At 35.2% G+C, this 25,894-nt stretch overlaps 1 protein-coding gene across 4 annotated transcripts in view; it reads right to left on the reverse strand.

The window, feature by feature from the left end:
* GALNT13 (polypeptide N-acetylgalactosaminyltransferase 13) overlaps positions 1–25,894 on the reverse strand; it is a 540,886-nt gene that overhangs the window by 36,778 nt on the left and 478,214 nt on the right. For all 4 annotated transcript variants that reach the window (XM_058715238.1, XM_058715236.1, XM_058715237.1 and 1 more), the window contains exons 10-11: positions 24,960–25,099; positions 12,096–12,194 (exon numbers count right to left, since the gene is read on the reverse strand). In XM_058715238.1, the coding sequence (XP_058571221.1) occupies positions 12,096–12,194; positions 24,960–25,099 (239 nt within the window). The remainder of the gene's footprint in view (positions 1–12,095; positions 12,195–24,959; positions 25,100–25,894) is intronic.

Consider the following 25,894-nt stretch of genomic DNA (forward strand, 5'->3'; position numbering starts at 1 on the left):
TTTGCAAATATCTTCTCCCATTCTGTAGGTTGCCTTTTAGTTTTGCTGAATGTTTCTTTCTGTGTGAAGAAGCTTTTAATTTTGATGAGGTCCCAGTAGTTCATTTTTGCTTTTGTTTCCCCTTGCCTCTGGAGACATGTTGAGTAAGAAGTTGCTGCGGCCAAGATCAAAGAGGTTTTTGCCTGCTTTCTCCTCAAGGATTTTGATGGTTTCCTGTCTTACATTGAGGTCTTTCATCCGTTTTGAGTTTACTTTTGTGTATGGTGTAAGAAAGTGGTCCAGGTTCATTCTGCATGTCGCTGTCCAGTTTTCCCAGCACCACTTGCTGAAGAGACTGTCTTTTTTCCATTGTATATGCTTTCCTGCCTTGTCAAAGATTAGTTGTCCATACATTTGTATTTTAAAGTCTAGATTGTCTGATATAAGTATGGATACTCCGGCTTTGTTTTGTTGACTGTTAGCATGACAGATGGTTCTCCCTCCCTTGTTTTTAATCTGAAGGTGTCTTTAGGTCCAAAGTGGGTCTCTTGTAAACAGCATATAGATGGATCTTGTTTTCTTATCTATGTCTTTTGATTGGAGCATTGAGTCCATTGACGTTTAGAGTGAGTACTGAAAGATATGAATTTATTGCCATGATGATGCTTGTAGAGTTGGAGTTTCTGGTGGTGTTCTCTGGTCCTTTCTAATCTTTGTTGCTTTTGGTATGTATATATGTATGTATGTATGTATGTATGTATTTTTTCATCTTTTCTCCCCTCAGAGAGTCCCTTAAAATTTCTTGCAGGGCTGGTTTAGTGGTCACAAACTCTTTTAATTTTTGTATGGGAAACTTTTTATCTCTCCTTCACTTTGAATTACAGCCTTGTTGGATAAAGAATACTTGGCTGCATATTTTTCTGGTTTAGCACACTGAATATATCCTGCCACTCCTTTCTGGCCTGCCAAGTTTCTGTGGATAGTCTGCTGCAAATCTGACCTGTCTTCCCTTGTAGGTTAGGGACCTTTTATCCCTTGCTGCTTTCATGATTCTCTCCTTGCCTGAGTATTTTGTGAATTTGACTGTGATATGCCTTGTGGATGGTCAGTTTTTGTTGAATCTAATGGGGGTCCTCTGTGCTTCCTGGATTTTGATGTCTGTGTCTTTCCCAGGTTAGGAAAGTTTTCCACTATTATTTGTTGATATTACCCTTCTACCCCTATTTCTCTCTATTCCTCTTCTGGGACCCCTATGATTCTGATGTTGTTCCTTTTTATGAGTCACTGATTTCTCTAATTCTTAAATTGTGCTCTTTTGCCTTCATCTCCTTTTTTCTTCCTGGTTCATTATTCTCTAAGTTTGTCCTCTATATCGCTAATTCCCTTTCTGCCTCATCCATCCTTGCCGCCGCTGCATCCATCCGTGATTGCAGCTAAGTTATAGCATTTTTAATTCATTCTGGCTATTTTTTACTTCCTTTATCTCTGCAGAAAGGGATTCTGATCTATTTTCGACTCCAGCTAGTATTCTTACTATTGTGATTCTAAATTCTGGTCCAGACATCTTGCTTGTAGCTGTGTTGGTTAAGTCCCTGGCTGTCATTTCTTTGTGCCCTTTCTTTTGGGGTGAATTCCTTTGTTTTTTCATTTTGAAGGGAGAAAAGGAATTGATGAAGTAGAAAAATTAAAAAAATTAAAATTAAGAAAATATTAAAAGTTAAAAACACACACACAAATTGAATAAATGATGCTAGATCCTAGGTGTGTTTTGTTCTGGGTGTTGATAGTGGTTTGACATATTAGAGAGAAAAAAGTGGGGGGGGGAGTAAAAAAATTTGAGAATTTGAAAAAATGAATACACTGAAGTAGACTAAAATGAGATGATGGGGGTAAAATAGAATTTGAAAAAAATCTACACAAAAGTAAAGAATATAGTAGAAAAAATGTTTTTAAGAAAAAAATATGAATCTTTTTCTGTATTTAAGAAAAAAAAAAGAAAATGAAATCGTTTGAAATTTGAAAAAGTGAATACACTGTAGTAGACTAAAATAAAATGATGGACGTAAAATAGAATTTGAAAAAATTTACATAAAAGCAAAAAAAATAGTAAAAAAATATCTTTAATAGAAATTGAATGTAAAAATGAAGTTTTTCTGCATTCAAGAACAAGAAAAACGAGACAGAAAGGAAAAGAAAAAATAAAAAGGAAATTGAAAATTTGAAAACGTGAATACACTGAGGTAGACTAAAATAAAATGATGGAAATAAAATAGAATTTGAAAAAAATTACACAAAAGTAAAAATATAGTAATAAAAATTAAAGAAAAATATTTTTATTGAAAATTGAAAATAAAAACGAATTTTTCTTTATTCAAGAAAAAGAAAAGTGTAAAAAAAAAAAAAGGAAAGAAAGAAAACTGAATAGATAAACCTGCTAACAGATTGAAGTAGGACTGAAATTACTTCATTTTCCCCTAGAAGTCAGTCTATGTAGCGCTTTATAGTCCATAAACTAAGCCGGCAGTGAGACTTGTGTTCTTGAAGAGCAAAGTTGGCTCAGTTGAGAGGTGCTCAGTGTAACGGCTCTGTTTTTCTGCTAGATGATGCTGCTACCCTACTGGGGTGGATTGTTGAGGTGCTCATTGGTGCGTAAGCGCATGCATCGGGGAGGTGAAAAATGTTGTCATCCTGCTACCCAGTCTGTTCTCCTGATCAGCAATTGCGAATCTGTCCTCTGTCTTCAGCTTTCGTCCACTCCCCACTTTTTCACTGTCCGTGACCAAGCCCCAGGCACTACCTCTCTTTGAGTTTTGTCTCAGGTGTGGCTGTTTTCCCGGCCCCTTACTTCTGAAGGACTGTGGCTTTGATCCATTCCACCCCTCTGCTGGAGGGTCTTACCGAGCAATGGGTGAATGAGCAGTGACCGAATATTGGCTGCACCCAGGAATGCCTGCTGGACCCTGCTGCTGCTGGTGATCCAAGACTGTGGCCCGGTGCCAGCCTGCCCCAGAAACAGTTCGCGAGATGGTGTAGCAGCAGCGTTTCAGGGATTATGGAAAATCACAACAGACATCTGGCACCAGGCTTCACCCTTAAGGACCTTGCCCCAGCACCAGCAAATGTGGCTGCCTTCTGGGGTCTGCTGGGTCCAGGTGGCTTCAACAGTTTCTACCAAATGTCCTTCCAGCAGTGGAACTACTTTTCCCCCTGTGGCCCGAGAACCTCCGGACCCCACTCTGTTCCTGGGGATTCGCCCTTCCCACCCCAGAGCACTGCCAGGTATGGAGCTGCAGAGTTGCAGCCTTTGCACTCCCCTTGTTTACAGTCTTAGTGGAATTTAAACCCTCTCCTTTCTCCTTTCACCCTTTTTAGTTTAGTCGCTGTGGCTGTTTCCAATTTTCCACTTTCTCTCCAGCTGCTTTTGGGGAGGGATGTTTTTCCCCTATTTTCATCCCCCCCCCAACCCCCAGTCTCCATCCTCTCTGCTTGCAAAAGCAGTTCCCTACCCTCAGCGGCTTGTCGCTCCTGAAATTCACCTCCCCGTGCCATGTACCTGCTGAATTCTGTGTTTCAGGTTGTGCAGATTGTTGTGTTAATCCTCCAATCAGTTTTCTAGGTGTGTAGGATGGTTTAGTGTTGGTCTGACTGTATTTCATGGACCCTTGCTGCTTTATCAGGATTCACATTAGAAATTTTTATCATTTCCAATACCAGGAATAATTGAATCATTTTGAGGGTGGCTTGTTTTTATATTATTGACACAGTTAATCATATAACCAATTTCATACTTATTAGCTAGAAAGCTCAAAGCCAAAGGTGTGGCTTGTTGAAATGAATGTAGGATTTCAGGAAATTAATTTTAAATATTTTACAGTAAAATAGTAAAAGTATATGCTAGGTTAAGTTGCACTGACAATTTTTCTATAGCTTTTGAAAAAAAATGTCATGTGATAAGATAGTGATGAGGGAAATAAAGGCAAAAGAAATGTCGCATAAATGAAATCTCCTTACAGCTTGCAGCCCACCTGTAGACACCTGAAACCTGCAGTGTGACCTTCCTCAAGGAACTCATGGCTGCCTTACTTCCTTAATGCTTTTGTTTTACTAAATACTAAAAGTCACCTTATCTTAATAGTAGCTAGCCCCTCAAGGTTCTGAAAGTCTTCCAAATTCCTTAGAAACTTAATCTCTATCCCTCCTCCCTCCACAAATCTAAAAATTTATAGTCAGTCTTCACAACCTCAGTGCAGCTCTTTCAGCCCATGGGCCCTGTCTCCATGCTTTAATCAAATCACCTGTTTTGCACCAAAGATATCTCCAGAATTCTTCGTAGCCTTTTGCTCAAGAATCCCATCAGATAGTAACAATCATTATGTAGAGACACAAAAATTAGACTGTAGAAGAAAAGATAAATCTAAGAAAAGGCCAATATTAGGGCTCATTTTTTAGGGACCCTTAAGAAAAAAATTTCACAGTCTCTGAGTAACGAAAGAAAGGGGTTGAACACAACAGATTTGCTATTTGTTTTTATGCCAGGAAACACTCTAGCCAGGCAAACTAGGCAGAATCACATCATATGTTTAAGTTCCTGCAAATTTCCATCAATTCAAGCTTACTAGATGTTCCTTTAATATAAATAATGATGCTCTCTTCTAGGTTGCTATCCAGATCATTTAAACATTTAATGAATGGTAAGTTCCTTCTTTCCTCTTAGGCTATTTCATTTCAGTTGCAAATTTACCCTGGTGAGTTTTAATTCTAGTGCGCAAACTTTACTAAAAGGGGACCAAATTAATGTAGAAAGGGCTTCTAAGTAATTACAATACTTATAAAAATGCAAACTGTAAAGTCAATTCATATCTGTTGAATGAATGTATTCATTACAATCTGTGAGTACATTAGAATAAAATTATTACTAAAATAGTTTTTTTAGGAGAGGGTCATAATAAGGAAAGTATTTGTTTACTCTCAAAATTTATTTACTGCCATAAGGTGAGATTCTTTTTAAATGTAATCACATTTTAGAGGAGAAGATATTTGAAAGTATTGATAAGACCGAATAATCTCTTCTTTACCTTGGCAGAAAACAAGGTTAATAAATGACTAGCATAAGCTTCCCTAAAGGCTTGCTACCTTGAAAAATGGCCGTGAATCATTTACTACAATAAATTACATGGGATATTTCCATATGCTTTCTAGCTCTCCCCAGATGAGTGGCTCCAGGGAGAAAAAGAATCATTAGAAATGCATTTGCTAAAATATGAGTATTTTTCCATCATTTTAGATTTTTTTGTCTTTAGAAAAATTGAGTACAATATATATGGGGGCTGCTTTTCCCCCCTTTTTTGATTAAAAAGGTATTATAATTCAAAGGAAGGACTCACCACTGGATGTTTAAAAATTTTATATTCATGCTTGATATTAAAGTACAATGGTTATTTTATAAATATTAATCTAATTTATACCCAATTATATTTTATAAAAATTTTAAATTAAAACTAGTGTCAGATATAATATATGACCAATAAGACTAAGGCCTATTTGCCAATTTTGATATTGGCTCTTTAAAGATCATATAAATGGGGGTGCCTGGGTGGCTCAGTTGGCTGAGCATCTGGCTTTGGCTCAGGTCATGATCTTGTGGTCTGTGAGTTCGAGCCCCGCATTGGGCTCTGTGTTGACAGCTCAGATCCTGGAGCCTGTTTCAGATTCTGTGTCTCCCTCTCTCGCTGACCCTCCCCCATTCATGGTCTGTCTCTCTCTGTCTCAAAAATAAATAAATGTTAAAAAAATTTGAAGATGATGCAAATGACATTTAAAATCACCTCATCAAAAAAGAGTAGTAGGGGTGCCTGGGTGGGTGAGTTCAGTGTCAGACTCTTGATTTTGGCTTAGGTTGTGATCTTGGTTCTGCTGACAGCTGGAGCCTGCTTAGGATTCTCTCTCTTCCTCTCTCTCCACCCCTCCCCCGCTCACATGCTCCTGTGCTTATGTGTGCTCTCTGTCTCTTTCAAGATAAAATTAAAAAAAAAAAAAAAAGTATTTCTACATCAAAAAGAGAAAGCAAAAGACAAACAATGATTGGAATAAATAAGCTGTTTAAAAGTCTGTACATGAAAACACACCAGAAATAAAATGTCAGGTCAGAAGAATATCTGCAACACATATCACAGAAGGTAATAATCTCAAAGTATTTGTATAAGTGGACAAGAGAAACAAGAACTTCCTCAATCAGCAATGAAAATATAGGCAAAAACATGACTATAATATCTTCAAAGTATTGATGTCCATTTTTAAACTGCTTAAGTGCATTGATAATGTTAGAGATACGATTTCAAATAAGATAAAATGTTTCTCATACTAAATTGGCAAAGTTCAAAAACAACGCAAAAATACAATACCTGTTTAGAGTTCTCCACTCTGACCATAATCCTGGGGAGTGGAGTTGGAAATCAATACAAATGCAGTGAACATACACTTGGTGGGGAGTCGGCCAGATTCAGAATCAAACTGGCTTTACCCCCTAATCATGTTACCAATCTCTCAGGGTTCCCATTACACTCATGAGTAAAATCAGGAAAGTAACACTATGTATTTCATAGATTGTTGTTGGAATCAAAGGCGGTAACGCATATAAAATGTTTAACATAGTACCTCTCCCTATTTTTGCTATTAGTCCCATTAAACTGGTAAAACCTTAAAAAGAACAATTTGTCACCATATATAAAGCCTTATAATGTTGCATCAGTTTTGACCTATAAAATTTACTTCTAGACACTATTTTTAAAGAAGTGAATATGGATACTCACTAGATTTTTGCTACAAGGTTATTGATGAGCCTGATCTATAATGATAAAAATTCACAAATGGTACTGTATATTAAATAATAATGGACTGGTTAAATAAGAGCTATGCATTAAAAATTGGCCCTGTTTAGGTTACGAAGTTATTAGTCAACAGCTGATTTTAAACAGCTGGTTTTAAACAGTGAATATGTCTTAAGTTTGTGAGTGTAGTGTGTGGTCAATAGTGTAAGTAGAACACTAACAGTGAAGATACATGAAAATGCACAGAGCACACACAGAACAGAAAATTAGCAGACATATGTCTAGAGTACAAAAAAACTATTAGAACATCAAGGGAGACAAGGCTGGAAAGTCAGATGGGGATGAAATTATGTGGGATTTTGTATATATCATTAGTAAGGAATTTTTATGTTATTCACTGGGCAGTGGGGAATCGCTGGAGATTTTAATCAGATTTTAATTCTAATGTGGTATATACAGAATGTATGTATGAAATTCCATATGATATATGGAAATGAGGTATTCTGACCACACAGGTGAAAGAAAATACAGACTAGAACAAAGATGTAGGCCCTAGTTACAAAGGGTCTTAGAGGTGGGAGTCAAGGGATATCATTTTTATGGAAATACCAGGATTTGGTGACCAAACTTCGGAACAATTGAGTTTGAGATGCCTGTAGAGATTTCCAGTAATTAATTGGCAACAGATTCCAGAGTTCAGGAGAGAGGTTGGGGATGCAGATATAAATCTGAGTCATTAGCACTGGAGGGGACATGGAACTGCTTCCAGAGAATTTCATCTTTTCAGAAGTATAGAGAAGACAGTCCCATAACTTTTTAGTATGTACTTTCTACTAGGAAATTGTTCAGTTTTTCTTTCACTTGTAAAAATTTGTGTTCAAGTTTTAATCAAATTCCTCTTTATTTTCATTCTTTTGAAAGTGTTTAATGACCTCGTATTACTTGTTAATGAAAGCATTTCAAGAACAAATAGGAATGGGCTTTCTAATTTATTCTTTGAGATAGAAGATTTTATTATTAAGGTTCTAAAAGAATACCTCAAGATCAAATGTTGAATGTAATAATTCAACAGTTGATATCTTGTTTTTATGGTATTCGGGCTACAAAAACTTCCATGCATTCTTTCATTTACTTGGCTAGTTTTTATTAGGTGCCTACCATATCCCAAGCCCTGCAGGTGCTAGGGGTGAGAGAATATGCTGGATATTTGAGTGTTTAAGAAAAATATTTCCAACAACTACTGAAAAGAAGTTTTTTTCTGATATCTCCAAGAAAATTAAAACCAACAAACAAAAAAACTGTGCAAGGAGAAATGGTTAAGGGATAGTTGTCAATTAACATAAAGTACCTTCTTTTAGAAATGAAACTGAGTGGGGCATCTGGGTGGCTTAGTCAGTTAAGTGACTCTTGATTTCAGCTTAGGTCATGATCTCACAGTTCATGAGTTTGAGCCTTGTGTGGGGCTCTGGGCTGTCAGTTTGGAGCCTTCCTCTCTCTCTGTCCCTCCCTCTCATTCTCTCTTTCAAAGGAAATAAACTTAAAAATAAAAAAAAAAAAAAACCAACTGAGTGGAAATGCTAAAAACATGTTAACATTTGTTATGAATTTTGTGCAAAGCAAGAGTGAGAAATTTGAATATTTTATATGGGTTGGGGCTACTTTTAAAAATTTTAAACTAAATAACCATAAAAATAGATACTGCTTCCATGGTAACATAAGAGAATAACAATAAAAAACAGGGAAGGTAGCTCTGAGAATAAAATCCTAAAATCTGTTCTTTTTTAAAGTCAAAAGTGTAAACATGTTCCTAAATATAGACTAACTAGGATTAATCATCCAAGAAATATTGAGTTCCATCAAAATATAAATCATAATAGGGTTTTTATGTGATGGTTTAATTTTTTCATAATATACATTAAAACAAGAGAGGCAGTTAATTTTATTAAGGCAGTTAATTAATAATACCATTGAAAGTGTTGTACATTTTATCTTGCCTCTGGCATTAGCCACTGAATGAACACTTTATTTCTTCTTATAGAGAAAAGAGAAACAATTGAGAACAGAAATGGAAATAAGAGAATTGATGGCAATAGACCAATATATGTAATGAGTGTCTAGAATATGCCAAGCTAGTATTAGTTATGCAAATTTTACTAATCTGTAGAGGAAAAAAAGGGCAAAAGTTTTTTATTCACTTTGTAAATAAAATATTAAAGCTAAAAAATATTAACTAATTAACCATAAATGACCCAATTAACCAGAACAGAGCAAGGCTCTAAAATGATACTCTTTTATACTCAATAGTTCAATTTTCTCCATTTTAATTACGAAAACAATAGATATATACAGAAAAATGGGATAAAAAGTAAAATTTCCCATTCCAATTCATTGTTCTCAGCAGAGGTAATTATATTCCAGATAAAATCTGTTAAGAATGCTTAGAAATCTATTACATTTATATAAATATAGGTATTATAGATACTTTGAGAAAAATGTTCATATACATTTTTCATAAATAAAATAATTCAAAGTAAATCATATTCCAAATTTCTTCCCTTTTCAATTTTCCATGATAATAAATATAGACCTCTCTTACTCCAGTGGCTATATAGTATTCTATATTGTAGATGCACTGTGATTTCTTTAAACATTCCTGTCTGGGTAAATATTTAGTCATATCCATTGTTCATGTTATAACAAAAAGGGCTCCTATATAGACTTTTTTCTATGTGTATTTGTAGACCTGAATTTATGCAGATGGAAAAATACTGGTTTTAACTCCTATCTTGCCATTAAGTTGATAATATAGAAACATTAGAATACGTGTAGGTATGGGCTTTTTGCTTATTGTTTGTTCACTTTATTAATGAATCCCTAAGATTGGTGTCTTTAGATACTTTTGGTTACTATGACAATAACAACACTTTTTGGCAACGTCTACATAGTTTTTAGGTACCTGCCATATCCCAGGCACTCAGCCAATGGCTGGAGATGAAGACAGGAGTAAGACATAGTTCCTGCCAACAAGAAGATTATGGTAGAGTGGGGTAGCTTATTCATGCATATTTGAACACTTATAAATGAATAATGTAATTTTTAACATTTATGATCCAGGTGTTTTGTGTCACTTAGAAAAATACAGATATATGAGTAGTTATCTTTTTTAATACTATGGCAACTTAAAAAACTTTAGGAGGATTGGGGTGCCTGGGTGGCTCAGTCGGTTGAGCGTCTGACTTCGGCTCCGGTCATGATCTCGCAGTCCATGAGTTCGAGCCCTGCGTTAGGCTCTGTGCTGATAGCTCAGAGCCTGGAGCCTACTTCGGATTCTGTGTCTCCCTCTCTCTGCCCCTCCCCCGCTCATGCTCTGTCAAAAATAAATAAAGAAACATTTAAAAAAAACTTAGGATAAATCATCTAGGTTATCTTCCTCCTTCATTTTCATCTGCATTAGAATCAGAAGGATGTCATAAATAGTGTGGCTTTTTGGAATTCTATAGATCATCATGGTCCAGATGATCAGTTGACCTTTTTTCATAAGCTGCTGAAACACATTATGGGAGACACTTCTACATGTCCACTCAGTATCCATGGTAAATGAACTGTATGGAGTAGTCACATGTAAGTGTAGTAAAATATTCAGTGTTTTTGTGCTAGAGGTATTCAAGTAACACATTTCTGGCCAAAAAGACTTATAGGGAGGTATGTAAAGCCTTTAGGGAGTCTTGTTTTTCCTAATAAAAGGACAATCATGGTTACTGCAGCTCTTCTCTACCCCTATTTCTTCCTGCCTTGAAAGTGGACATGATATCTGGAGTTTCAGCAGCCCTCATGTGACCAGCCAATGATAAAAGTTAACTTTACGGATTGAAGAATGCAAAGATAGAAAGTTTTTGGTTTCTTTGCAAAGTCACTGAGGACCCAAACAAATGTTAAGAGTTGACTACTTTCAAATTTTTTACTGTCATTTGGGAAAAAAATTAAACACTGCACAGTTAGTCCTCTAACAGTTCAACTTTTCCATTTCCAGCTGAATTAATTTGGATTACATTGGTTTTGGTAGTAGAGGCCTCTCACATTCACGGTGAATCAATATACAAGCTGGACCATTTGTGAGTGCTCTGCCATTGTTCTACCTATATTGTTGTTCCTATTTTGTTTCATAAAGTTACTTTTCCATGCTTTAATTTAGAGACTATGGTTTGAATATTTTCCTGCTTACACTGAAATTTTGGACAATTAGGATTTTAATAAATATTTTTTTGGTTTTTAAAAAATTCCTTTTTTAATGTTCCCCATTGAATCACACAAGTCCTATTTGAAGTATAGTGTCAAAATTCAACATGGCTATTGCTTTTTCTCTGTAGATTCTTGGCACATTCAACTGCATTACCTCTGTAACCATGATGTGCTGGACAGAATAACTTTTGTTTCCTAATTTTACTCTAATGTACTAAACAAAGAACTCACTGGTGTATGTCTCCTCCACTTTTGTAGACAACTTGTCTACTGAGGATTAGCTACTTCAAACTCTATTATAAATCTCTACAAATCCCAAATTCTGTTTCTCAAAATGGCCACAACAGCAGGGCTGCCCCATCTGAAGACTTACAGCTAAGCAGCCTCCACATGCCCACCTTGCAGAGCCACTGTTCAACATTTAAAGAGCGTACAAGAAACCTTGTTATAGTCTGACAGGACTCTAATAATTGGACTGCAACACGCAAAAAAAAAAAAAAAAAAAAAAAGCTGTCTTGGACTTTTAATCAAGCATCAATTTTGTTTAAATACTACATTTTTTACCTGGTCCAAAGAGCATCTTCAGACACCCAAACCAAAAATGTAACAGATGTGCTTACTCATGCATTTAAAAATTTTACTGAACCCCAGAAATTCATAGAAAACACGATATACATAAACATATACAAAAACAATTTAGAATAAGCACCATTGGGAAAACATCATAGTTGAGGGGTTATTTCATACTATTCAGTTAATAACAGAATAAAATGTGGTCCTCATTTGCCCATACATGGTAAAATGAGATAGGTATAAAATATTTGGCTATCTTCATTAATTGGGATCATTGAAAATGCTGCCCTATTAAATTCTGTAGCGCTTTCTTAAGATACTTAGGGTAATAGGGAAATTAGTTCTTGATTTGAATGCCCATTAATTTCTTAAGCTAAGACTTTATTGTTATTGGCATGTGAGTCCTGATTTACTATGATTGCTTCACAGTAATATTCTCCCCCAAAGATGAAGCTGATAAAAAAAAAAAGAGTTTACCTGATTTCCTCCCATACCATGACAGTTGAATATACCCACTTTTTCATTTTCCTTGCGGCCCATGTTGTCTAAACACTGGTTGGTTTCAACATTTCTTATCTAAAGGAAACATACAAAAACATGTCAGAAAGTCTTGCTGGTGTTATCAAATTGTATATTGATAATAAGATGATAAATGTTTGCAAGGAAATTTCTCCAAGAAGAACACAAAATATTTGTCTTTTTCTGTCTAAACTCCTACTTAAGTAAACTTGAACAGCAATGGCATTGTCATTAGCATATAATCAAGAGGCACTCCTTGTTTACAGCATAGTATCAGAGAATGGGGAAAAATCTATATATTACAAATTATTCATTCCCAAATCCTTTTAAAATTAGGGCAGTTGCCAAATTCCACTCAAAAATCCATAGTCTATTCTTGAACTCCTGTGGTACTGTATGCAAAAGAATTGAAACAAATTGGTTAAATATTCAAATTTATGTGTCTTTAGATTGCTTTATTACTAGATATTCCATCATATGTTAATAAAGATTAATTATTGTTTATTTCTGTAACTAAAACCTATCCATTCATCTTTTTTCATACCTAACGCCAAACTTAATGGAAAAGAGTTGATCTAAGAAGAGCTATTATAAAGCTAAATGGTGATTTCAGATTAAAAATCCCTCAAAAACAAGATTAAATTGCCAAGTGCAAGCATAAGATTCTTGGTTTACACTCAAATACTGCATTAGTTCCATAATTAACATAATGTCAATTTGTCTTTGGGACACATGTAATTACAAAAGCCAATCATTGAGTTTAAAGATGCTAAAATTACTAAATCAAGCACAAACGAATAATTAAAAAGGCATTTCTAATGAATGGGAATGTTTTTAATTTTTCCCTTAGTCTAAACTACAAGTATGTATTTATACTTGTCCACTCTGCTTCCGAAAAGTTCTTAGCTGTGACTCTTATTAGAACCTGCATATCTTACTATTCACTTATACATTATTTGCATACATCTAATTAGTCATCTATGCTTTAGGTACATATTTCTTCATATTGGCAAATGAATAAGATCAAAAACTTCTAAAAAAGGATAGATGAGGTTTATATGAATCACTTTTTTGTCTGATGCAGAATGCAAAGGGCAAGTAATGGTTCCTGGAATTGGGAAAAGTGGTGTGATTTGCTTTAAGGCCCCAGTCAGCAATTGAGAATAGTGGAGATTGGAATTCATACTTTGCAAAGATTGAAAGAGCTGAGCAGAAGTGTCAATGCATTGAGATTTAGAGCAGGATTATAGATCCTTTCATCAAGAACCTGAGCTGCAACACATTAGATCAGAACACACCATGAATGTTAAAGAGAAAGGACGTAAGCTTCAAGAAGCAAAATCATGTTCTAGTTCCACACTGGTAGGTTTAGGGCTGAAATACACTCTTAATCTGATATAGGTTGGTTCAGGCACTGAAGGATACTGAGACTATAAGCGAAGATTAAAGGTTTCAGGACCTGTAGCCTGACAGAATTGAGAAAGGTGACAATTGATAGATGATGTTTATCAGGCTATGTTGCATATGACCTAATCAACACATGACATAAAAGTTTATATTTAAATTCTTTATATCTTACTTTCTTAACATTTCATAAAAGGCAGACTTCTTGAGAAATAATAAAGTGCTATATTATTCTTAAAAAGTACAGAGTAGTATAATACTATAACCCTTAGAGGAATAAATTGTCACAAAATGATTAATTCACCTTTACATGTAAGCTATGCAATCTGATTCAGAGGACCTCTGCTAGATTCATGATACTTGAATAGATTCTGGTTAATAATTAAAGGGGCAACATGCTGTCATTTATAAAATTTTGTCTTTTTGATGGACAAAAGATTTGAAGCCATATTCAGACCTGTACATACTCTGACAGTAGCATTTTAAAGGGACATATGAGGATGTATATCATCCTACTTTTTGACAAACTAACCACAGAACTTAAGGATGCTTCCAAAGTATTTTGTCCCCAGTAATTATTATTAACTTATAGCTTATAGACCTATAAGCTTGGACTGTAACTCCTCTTATGAATGCATTTATCCAAAAAAATATTATTGAGAGTATGTATACTTCATGTAAACACCATTGAAGGTGCTGAGGCTACTGAAGTGAACGAAATAAACATAGTCCTCTCCACCATGAAGCTTATATTTTAGAGAAGAGTTTAATGCACAAATACATTTGTAATATATCAGAAGCTCAAGAACTTCTATGAAGAACACAGGAAGGGTAGAGAAAATGATGGAAGGAGTACTATTTTAGATAGGGGACTAGGAAGGCCACTCTGAGAAAATGATACTTGAAGATATACCTTAGTAAAGTGAGAGAATAACCATATTTCCATGTGTGGAGAAGTAGTCCAGACAGAGGGAACAGCAAATGTATGCTCTCTGCAGCTGAGAAAAACTGAGTCAACAAGCTTAGCAATATGGCCAGGGTGCAGTGAACAAGGGGCAGAGGAGAGAGGTATCCAATGCTAAATAAAGTAAGAAATCATTAAGTGTTTAAGCCTGAAGATGACTTATTTATAGCTTTCTCTGGCTGCTGTGAGAACAGATTAGAGGGAGTAAAGAGTAGAGGCAGAGAAACACGTAAGGGGAGTCTTGTCATGCCGGCTAGAGATGGTGGCTGCTTGAAATAGTAGGATAGCAATAGAGGTGGATAGGTCAAACTGGGGATGTTTTTAAGACAGACCCAAATAAGATTTGTGATTGAATTGGATATGAGCTATGAGAGGAAAAAAAGACAAGAAGCATTCCAAGGTTTTGCCTGAGCAAATGGACAAATGATGTTTCCCTTTACTGGAAACAATTTTCTGAGTTCTTGCATGTTGATAAATATATATATGGCCTTTATATTTGAAAATCAATTTGGTATATCTGGAATCCTTGGCTCACAATCTATTTCCTTGAGTATCTTTAAAATGTTATGCAATTTACTTCCAGCGTAAATAGTTGCTTTTGAAAAGTCTAATGATAATCTGGTTTTCTTTGCCTTATTCTTTTTTACAAATGTCTATTTGCTTGAATGCCAAACTGATCTTTTTCTTTTCTTTAAAGTTCAATAGAGTTACCACTATGCATCTTAATATCATTCATTCTGGATCACTCTTCCAGAAACATAGCATTCCTTTTCAACATGTAGTTTCAAATTTACTTTCAGGAAAGCATTTTCTTAAATTATAGTTAGTAATGTTCATTTTATTTTATTGTTTTGATTTTTCCCATTAGAAAATCCTATTGTTTTGGATCTTCTTGCTTCTCTTCTATATGTGACCTTCTATTAAAAGTGGAATTATTGGGGGTTTCTGGGATTATAGACTTGTGTTGTTTCAAGGTTAGCCTTTGTTTCTAAATGAATTCATTCTTTAATTTCTAATTCTTTACTACATTTCATGCACTCGTTTTAAAAGTATTTCTAAGTTTGATTTATAGCATTCTTTTCTACATTTTATCATTATACAATTTATTTTAGTTCATTTTGAAATATTAGGTACACTTTTCCTGTCTGTGGGCATAAAGCTTTGGTGTCCATGCATTGTTTGTAGAGAGATCATTCCCCTCTTTGTTATCTTTATTCTTACTGTGGCCATCCTCTTCTAATTATTATTGTTCTTATTATTACATGAATCCAATTCTCCTGACCTTTTAAGAGAGAGGGTTTTATCAGGAGACCATTTCTTTCTTTTCTATTTTTGGGAATCAGCTGGAATCTTTAAACTCTTCTGTTGCCTGATTCCCAAGTCCACACATTCCCATTTAGATGGTGGAGGGTATCACTTGGCTATCTGGAGTTTTAAAATCCCCCCAGGTAATTCTAATGTCCAGCAAAGTTTAACAACTAGCATTTTGGAGGGAGTTATGCAGGTTTTTGATGTTAAATGGTGACATTACTATTATAATTAGTCTTCCTTTCTAAAGTAACTTTTTAAGTGGTTCCCATCTGGAAAGCTTTTATAATATGGTTCTGCCTGGCCTCGCCCTCATAGATTCTGATCCAAATGGTCTAGAATAGGACCAGGAGAGAGCTTAAAGCTCTGCACATAACTTGAGTGTATATTCAGGGTTGAAACCCCTTGCATCAGTAGAACATAGTGGAGTACTTGCTAGTTGGAGGACTACCTATTTTGTAGACTCTGGGTGCTGGTGGAGAGAAAAGGAGGTCTTCATAAAGTCGATTCCCTTAGTGCCCAGTGGGAAAGTTGAAGGGCAAACGTTCCCAGCTGTCCCAACTGGGAATGTTTATATAGAAGACCACTTCTAACTAACTTCACAAGTCTGGCTCTCCCATTCCTGTACTTTTCTGAAAAGTTGAAATAATAGCCCTCTATTTTTTGAGATCTCCTGGTTCTGTTCATTTCTCCTATTTTCATCCGGATTTTCCATTTCCTTTGTCCTCATTGTCTCTTACCCCTTAATTGGGCTTTATTCCTTGAAGTTTCTTCTAAGAAGGAACTTCAGCTAGTGAGTTTTAAGAAATCACAAGTCTCAGAGTGCGTAAGCCTTTCAGACATTAGAAAGGAGACTTTTCACTGACTTACAAATTGGACTGTATGGAAACACCTCTCCCAGTTTCAGCTACTATTATCAAAGTGGCCTGAGGCAATTTCTCATGAGTATCTGTTAGCACTTTGGGGGTTATCTGGGTCTCATTTCCATCAGACATCCCATTGCTTTCTTCGCTTCCTCCGGCAAAGATTGGAGTATCACATGGTCATGAAATTGACAACTTCTATTTTGGGATTTGTGAGAATACCTGCCACCTAATTTGATAGTGTTTTCTATCAATTTTTTGTTTTGCTATCCTGGATGCTCTGTTTTAATGGGAGAACTCAAAGAGATTCAAACACTGCATCACTGCTGCCACTGCTTATTTTTGGATTTCTAAAATAGACTGATTTGGGGGACTTCATGAAAAGATGCTTGTGCTATTTTTGATAATGTTATAACTATTCCACAAAATGATTTGGTAGTTTCTAGACATGTAATATTACCTGTCCCTGAGGATATAGCAGGTGCTAAGAAGATATAAAATAGAAGCTCAAGTCAAATCTGATGAAGTTGGCTAGATTTGGGATCTGGACTAGAAACAGGAGTCAGTGGTTTAGGATAGCTGTCAGAATGAGATGAGATGGGGTGACGACCACCACCACCACTAATACCACTGCCACTGCAATAATAATAATTAGCAATCATTATAATTGTATGTGCTATGTGCTGTTCCAAGCACTTATGTGTAACAGGTAATTTAATATTTACAACCAACCTATTACCCCCATTTCATAAATGAAAATATTAAGATACAATGAAGTTAAATAATTTGTCCAAATAAGGAATTGAAAGCTATTATAATGACATTGGGAATTGCCCAGTCCTGACCTCCAGATAGGCGAGCAGTATTTATCAGAAAGGAGATGAGAGGAAGGAGCAAGGAAGGATTGAGTTCTAGCTAACCAGAGGTAAAGGGTACAACAGGTCATTCCGACAATGGTGAAGACATATGGAACAAGACACATGAAAGCAAGCTAGGATCAGACCTAGGGGACTAAATCATGAAGATTAGATGCCCCACTGTTAGGCTGAGGTCATGTAAATCATTTCTGGCTATGGCTAGGATGACATTAGATGCAAAAAGGATAGAACACAGAATGGGTATTAATAGCCAACTTAAAAATCGAGAGACAGAGACAATAGAGATAGAGACAATATCAAAAGGTTTATGTCACTAGGCCGATACAATCCAGATTAAAAAAAAAATCCATGCAGATTAGTATACATCAGATTATTCTCAAGTCTGAACCCAACACTATGGGAATCTGCTTTATTTTCATAAAAATATAAAAATGGTCACCAATGTGTAGTGACAGTCCTCATCAAGCAACTCTTACTGTAAATGATAAGGTATTGGCATACAGGAAAGTTCAATCTATGTACCTTATCTTTTGAGATGCAAAAGATGATGTGATTTAGGATGATCTTGTGTGATTTTTAAATCAGAACCTTTCTAAGTGTACCCTGGGGCCTCAACGAATGTTGTTTAAGCAAAACAGTCAACTTCAGGAAAGACCCTGATCTCATCACTGGTACCATATTACCTGAAAACATTACCAATTATTTGGTAATGCCATTAATTCTGAGAAAAATCTAGGCAGCCAACCACTGATGATCTTCATTCATTAGAAATTCCTTACCGATTCTATTACCTGTATTCACATAAGAAGAGCAGGCCAGTACTTCTCAGACCTGTAAAATTCTTTTGACTCATTGCTTATGGTATGGGGTATCTGTGAATATGTGGCATAGGGCCAACATAGTTTTAACTTTAATTGTTGTCTGCTTTGAGATTCCTTTGTTTACACATAATCTTTTATTGCTTGGAAACAATTTTTAATGACATAAAATTGAGAGTATTTTTCCCACTTGTGTTTTTGTGTTTGAAATCAGCAAGCCTTTTTCTAAATGTTTCTACTCAGCAGCAGCCATGGTAATGTTCTTACCACTTACATAGTTTGTTCATTAGCTTTTGCTCCCTCTGCTGGATTGTAACAGCAAGCAACAATGAGAACTCTCAGTTCTAGAAAAGAGGCATATACTCCCCCCTCACCCTCATACCTTTGCATTTTGAAACCAATATGTAAAATCCATTCTAAAGATAATACTCTAAACTTAAAATAGTTTTTTGCTTTAATTACTCCAACACATGCTTATCTTTCAATTGCACATTATGTTACTCATTATCATTATTTTACATATGTCAACCTCGTTTGGTTTCTCTTTACTTCCAAAGAAAATAGGCACATTTGCAGTGAATTCCAGTTTAATGTTAATGTTTCCATATTATAATTGCTGTAGTGAATATGCATTTAAGTAGATTTTTCTCTTTACCAAATTGTGCATAAATCAGAAGGATGAGTGCAAAATCTATATATTTGAAAAATCCAAGCTGACTGCTTATGTAGACCTGGGTTTAAAATGCCCCAATTTTAGGGGCGCCTGGGTGGCGCAGTCGGTTAAGCGTCCGACTTCAGCCAGGTCACGATCTCGCGGTCCGTGAGTTCGAGCCCCGCGTCAGGCTCTGGGCTGATGGCTCGGAGCCTGGAGCCTGTTTCCGATTCTGTGTCTCCCTCTCTCTCTGCCCCTCCCCCGTTCATGCTCTGTCTCTCTCTGTCCCAAAAATAAATAAAAAACGTTGAAAAAAAATTAAAAAAAAAAAAAATAAAATGCCCCAATTTTAAAATTCTGACTATATGGCATATTTATCCCTGTCCACACACATACACTCAATGTAAAGAACATAGAAAATCAAATAATATTCTTGTGTGCTTTTGTTATCCACCAAAATAAATGAAATTGAGAGAATTCAGTAAATGCCTAATTGGCATATAATTTGTTATGATTGTTTGTGCCAATATCTATTTAAGTAATACAATTAGAATTAGTTCTAGTCTATCAGCAATGTGAAGTAAAAATTTTTTTTTAGGTGATAAACTCACTTTGTTCTCAGGTGGGTTACACAACCCAACAGCCTTCAAATTAACATTTGATGAAGGAGTAACATTTTTTTTTCCTGTACATAGGCATGTTCAGTTATCCTGGGTTGAATTAGCTACTGGATCCCAAAGAGTTTTAGAAACATAATGATGGGCAGAGAGAATGTGCTGTTTGTGTAAATCATCTAAAAGGAGGCTTCCTTGCTGGTTATCCTATTGAAAGTTCAGGAAGACTGTGGATCTATAAATAGATCTTATTACCAACAGAGGGTAAATCTCTAAGCATGTTAGCCTCTGAGTTCAGCTGTCACTGATTGTACCCTCAATCCCTGAAGCCCAGCAGCTTCACGTTTCCTATTTTTAGTTACACAAATTTGCTTTTTAACAATATTTATAGAATATGGTACCAATATGCAACAGCACCCTTAACCAAAGCTGCTATGGTTAAAGGATACAAAAGGAAAAAGAAGTTGTGAGGTCAGGAAGGCAATCCAAACTGCACAGGCTAATGTCTAAATGTCTCTGAAGCAACATGCAAGTGTAAATTATGAGCCCCAAGAGTCAAGTCACTTCGCTACAGAAATCCCTTTCTCCTGATACTCCTGTATTCTACATAGCTCACAATGCATTTTTTCCCCTCAAAATGCTGGCCTGTCATTGGTCCAAAAACTTGAGGTGAGACATATGACTTTAGAATCTTATTTTTCAATCCTATAGTACTGAAATTGGCCTTTATATTTACAAGATCAGAAACTGACATTCTAAATCTCCATAAGCTAAAGGGCTAGTTAAGAAAGAATTTAATGCTATGAAGAACTCAACTTCCTTATTCCATTATGATATGCTTCCTGAGCCTAAAAGGCACATGCTTCATTAAGCTATTTAAAGGTTTTAGTTCAAAACAATTGCACAGCTTTTAACTTCCCATTGGGAATTGTATGTAATTCATGGGCTGGATAAAGTAACATTTCAATTACCTGAGTAAGATTCAAACATAAGAAATTAAGACACTGGTATCAATAATTTTCCTAATGATTATTTTGGTGATGATACAGGATAATGAGAAACTGAATATCACATTTGCATCTTCCAAAACAGCTATAAATGTTATAAAGAAAAAATTGACAGGGAAGCATTTATATTCACCAGTACACTGTGATATTAAATAACAGGCTTTGAACAACATTGAAGTTTAAGGAAACTTAAAATTGTTAAATGCTACCAATTTCATTTTAAATTAAGTGATGAGCACCTATGAGAAATATACATATTACAAAGAAATCATTTGTTGTCTTGATAAGTAGCTTAGATATCTGATACCACTCTGAGGCTCCCACTACTTGAAAAAAAAAAAATAACCCTCATGTATAAGGAAAGACAGCTTTTACTTTCTTCCAAAAATGGTTAATGGCAGGAGGTAAGAAAGAAAAAGCTTTAAGTAAATGTCTGTTGTCCATTAACAGTTGATCCCAAACTCATTATCAAAATGTCCGTCTTAAATTATGTATATATGACTATGCAAAATTGAATTGGGAAGTAGTGCTTGGTAAAATTGTCCTTCTGTTTCCATGGAAACAGATGCTAGATTGCATCTCTTTAAGGCTTGTTTTAAAGTGGAAAACTACAGCACATTAATATCCCAGTATCCAAGTTTAAAACATTATATCTCATAGATTTTTGAATTTTGGGGGATTTTGAAGCAGCACTTCATAGCATGCCTATATACTTCATATAGGGCATCTTTTATTTCTTGGGATTTCTTAACTATTTGTGTTTTTTTTTTTTTTTTTTTTTTTTTTTTTTTTTTTTTTTTTTTTTTTTTTTTTTTTTTTGCCATATCTCCTGCCCCCATTTCGGTAGAATGGGTTAAGAGTAAAGGGTTTCACTTATTTGACTTTGCATCCTTAGCATGTAACATATAGATTCCAACTCCACCTCTTATTTAATGAAAGCACTTTGAATAAACTGTAGTAACACAAGCTATTTTGTCTTTCTAGTTCTAAGAAAAAGCAAGCTTTAATGTCAGACTAACATGTATTTGAATCCTGACTTTAATAGGTAGCTCAATGACCTATAGGTGAATCACATAAAACTTCTATATGTCAGTTTCCATTTTAAACAGGGATAATAATAAATCCCAAGTCATGGAGTTGAGATTTTTTAATAAGAAATTAAATACTTTTTAAATATACATGGAATTGTTATAAGGCATCTAGCATAGTGTTTGACTAAATGAGACATCAGTAAATGGTAGCTATAATAATTACAATAACTGTTACTACTGATGCTGCTCTACTACTCCTTGCAAGGCATTATGCTAGATGCTTTATATCTTCAATCATCACTATAGCCCTTTATGATTGTCTTCACATTGCTAACAGGCAGCAGAGAGGATACCTAGTGCCATTTGAGTAGTAAGCTATGACTTCAGGATTTAAACCTTCCTCTGCTTGCCTCCAAGGTCTGGGATTTTTTCAATACAACATGCTGCCTTTTCTGGATAGGTTTCAAAAACCCAGAAAGGTGCAATCTCTCTCTTTCAACCCATTTCTGTACATTAAAATACGGCCAACTGATCTATCACAGAAGACAGCCAATTCAAAATCAGTAGGTTGTACAAAGGAATTTACCCACACTATATTTTTAGTTTTTTTAGCAAGTCAGTTAATTAGGTTTCCTTGATGTAGCACAGGAAACCATAAGATTGGATTTAAAGAGAAAATTTTTAATGCTTATTTTTGAGAGACAGAGAATGAGCGGGGGAGGGACAGAGAGAGCCGGAGACACAGAACTTGAAGTAAGCTCCAGGCTCTGAGCTATCAGAACATAGCCCCACGTGGGGCCCAAACCCTCGAACTGCAAGATCATGACCTGAGCCGAAGTCGGACAGTCAACCGACTGAGCCACCCAGGCACCCCATAAAATTGGATTTTTAACACAGAAGTAAATATCTAGGTTCTGTTTTAGAGCCCTTTCTCAGGAGTCACTCTGGTGGCCCCAGAGAATTTCAAAAAAGTCTCCTTACTCTTATCTGTTTTGTTATATGCCCTGGTGATACCTCATTTTAGAAAAAGTAATCCATATTTACTCATTAGCTGGGTCCACTGACTGCAGCCAGAGAAACACTCTACTACAAGAATGGAAACATGCCCTTCTTCTTAGGGTACTGTCAAGTTCACAATTATTAAACTTTTCAGTAAAGAAATGAAAAAGTATTAGATATTGATGATCTTCAGTAGCATTAGATCATAATAACTAGCATGCAAACAGTGTTCTAGTTTAAAAAGCATTCATTTTTTTATGTATTAAGTATAAATCACTGTAACATTAGTACTTACGTGGAAATATTGCATATTTGAAAAACAATGGCAACAACCTCCCCCCAATAAAAGCCAACAAGAATTAAAAACAACAACACCCTGAGGCACAGTACTATTAACTAGAATGACACTTAGAAAGTCATACATTCACTGTTATTACACATGAATTTTTGCACTACATTATTCAGATTAAGGTTAAATAGATGTAAACTGAAAGATTCTATAAAGAGATATTTACATGGTTAACCAGGAAGAGGAGATTTGACAAATAGTGCCAGGATGTGGCACAGAAAAACAGCCTTTAAAAACCAATTCAGGTAGGGGTCCACCCAGTTTCAGTGTTTTTTTTCTTCAATCATTTTCTACTTAATCATAAATAAATTACATTTATAGATTAAAGTTACAGATTTTTCAGCAAATGAATCAAAAAAGTGCTAGATTATATTCTATACATTTCAGATATTCTATTATCCAAGAAAATGGCAATTTTAACCTAAGGACAGACCTAATTAATAATTATTTTCCAAATGCATTGTGTCATTGCTGTCAAAATTATTTAATTACAGCCAGTATTAAATTAGTTATGATTCTCAAATCTAATCCCTACTAAGTGGAAAATTACAAATTTGGAACATATAATTCATAAAGGAATGGGTTTTAAGTTTGAGACACTGAATATATGTTTATATAGTCATAATGAAACCAACTATGTATTTCTAAAGATAATAGACATTTTAGAAAACAATGGCATAGGGTCAGTGGTTTTCAGTGGGCCTACACAGTCAACACGATTTAAATTACACTGAGATATTACTTCTCATGGATGTACAAGGAGACTCTCAGAGGCTACACGATGTGTGATATTACAGTAGACTGAGTACCAAAACAGATGACTCCAGTTAACTTCTATTAGGCCAGACAGTAATGCAATTTACAAAAATATAACTGATGTTATTTTTTAAACATATTACTTATCTTAACATGTAATGGATATCATCATCATCATCATCATTCATTTTTTTTTTTTATTTAAAAGTTAATTTTTTTTTTAACATTTTTTATTTATTTTTGGGACAGAGAGAGACAGAGCATGAACGGGGGAGGGGCAGAGAGAGAGGGAGACACAGAATCGGAAACAGGCTCCAGGCTCCGAGCCATCAGCCCAGAGCCTGACGCGGGGCTCGAACTCACGGACCGCGAGATCGTGACCTGGCTGAAGTCGGACGCTTAACCGACTGCGCCACCCAGGCGCCCCATCATTTTTTTTTTTTAAGTAGATTCCATGCCCAGCATGGAGCCCAATGTAGAGCTTGAACTCATGACCTTGAGATCAAGAGTCAGATGCTTAACCAACTGAGCTACCCAGGTGTCCCCAGATAACATGATTTTTTTTAAATAAATTTTCAATGTTTATTTGAGAGTGCGTGAGCACGTGTGAGCATGAGTGGGGAAGGGTCAGAGAGACAGAGGGAGACACAGAATCCAAAGCAAGCTGCAGACTCTGAGCTGTCAGCACAGAGCCTGACGTGGGGCTCGAACCCATAAATTGTGAGATCATGACCTGAGCTGAAGTCGGACGCTTAACCGACTGAGCCACGCAGGTGCCCCCAAAAAACATTATTTTTAATGGATTAATAAGTAAGTTTTAAAATTATCAGGTTTAGTTTCAATACATTAAATATAGATTTTATCCCACTTAAACCAAAGCTCTTAGCGTTCACAAGAAATTATAAGAGTGGAAGATCCATATGACCAAAAAGTTTCTGACCTGTTGGTAAATAAACAAGAAAATACTAGTCTTAAACTATCCCTTACTTTTGCAAATCTCAGTGATAAAGACCTTTACAGTCTTTGAGACTATAAGTGACCTGAGAATTTACTTAAAATAGATCTAGGTAAAAACGCTTAAACCATTTTATTCATAACATAAAAAAAACATTGAGTTCCTTAGAAATTGCTCCATTTGCAAAATATATTTATAACTTAACCAAAATAAATAATTCATACCTCACCAAGTGAGTAATAACGTCTTGGGATCTGGGAGTCCGGATAGATGTTTTCAAGGTACCAAGAAAAGGGCTTACACTTCAGATTTTCTCTTAGTGTTTTTCTGACTGACACATCTCCGTAATCCACTTTGACAACACCTGGAATTTTTCAGAGAAACACGCAAATCAGTTCTATTTTCGTTTTAGTACTGTTTCACTCTGTTATCAGTTTGCTATCAGTTTTTTTCCCCCTCTATAATTATAATTCCATCAAATTCAAGTGCATTTGCAGCTGCTACTAAACTGATTTTCTTACTAGCAACAAATTAGTACATGAAATAGATATCAAAAACAGATTTTCCTTTGGTTATGGCTTTTCAAATGCAAATATTTATTACCAAGTACTTACACTTCTTAGATTGAATAATTAAATAAGTGTAAATTGGTATTAATTTAGCACCTCATAATTAAAGCTTAACTGAGCCGTGTGATAATGTAGCTGCTTCTCTTTATTAAAAATTCCAATCCTCATATTTTCCTAGTGTCTTTTACTCACCACCATAGATTTCATGATAAATTTATATAAATATGATCCTCACAGTGAACACTTGTGTGTTCTAATTTTCTCTCTTCTAGAAATTTTACTCTATCTCAGTCTGCCATAGACCTGATTTTTTCTTTATTTTTTTCCTGTATTATTTTATTAATTAATGTAAGCTAGCTTGAATTCTTGGATAAGTTAGTAAATAGATGTTAACATAAACAAATGACTTATACTCACATATGTACATTAAAAATGCTTAATTTCACTTCATGTAGCAGTATAATATATGAAATTAAAACGAATATTTCCATTGATGGTCATAAAAGATGCTTTCCAACTGAGAATTAAAACCAACAGTGCTACTAATTTTTACATAAAAAGAAATCATGGTGGTATTATTTGTTCATTAC

The sequence above is a fragment of the Neofelis nebulosa genome, chromosome 2 (genome assembly GCF_028018385.1).
Source record: "Neofelis nebulosa isolate mNeoNeb1 chromosome 2, mNeoNeb1.pri, whole genome shotgun sequence".
In the NCBI taxonomy this organism is placed as follows: domain Eukaryota; kingdom Metazoa; phylum Chordata; class Mammalia; order Carnivora; family Felidae; genus Neofelis; species Neofelis nebulosa.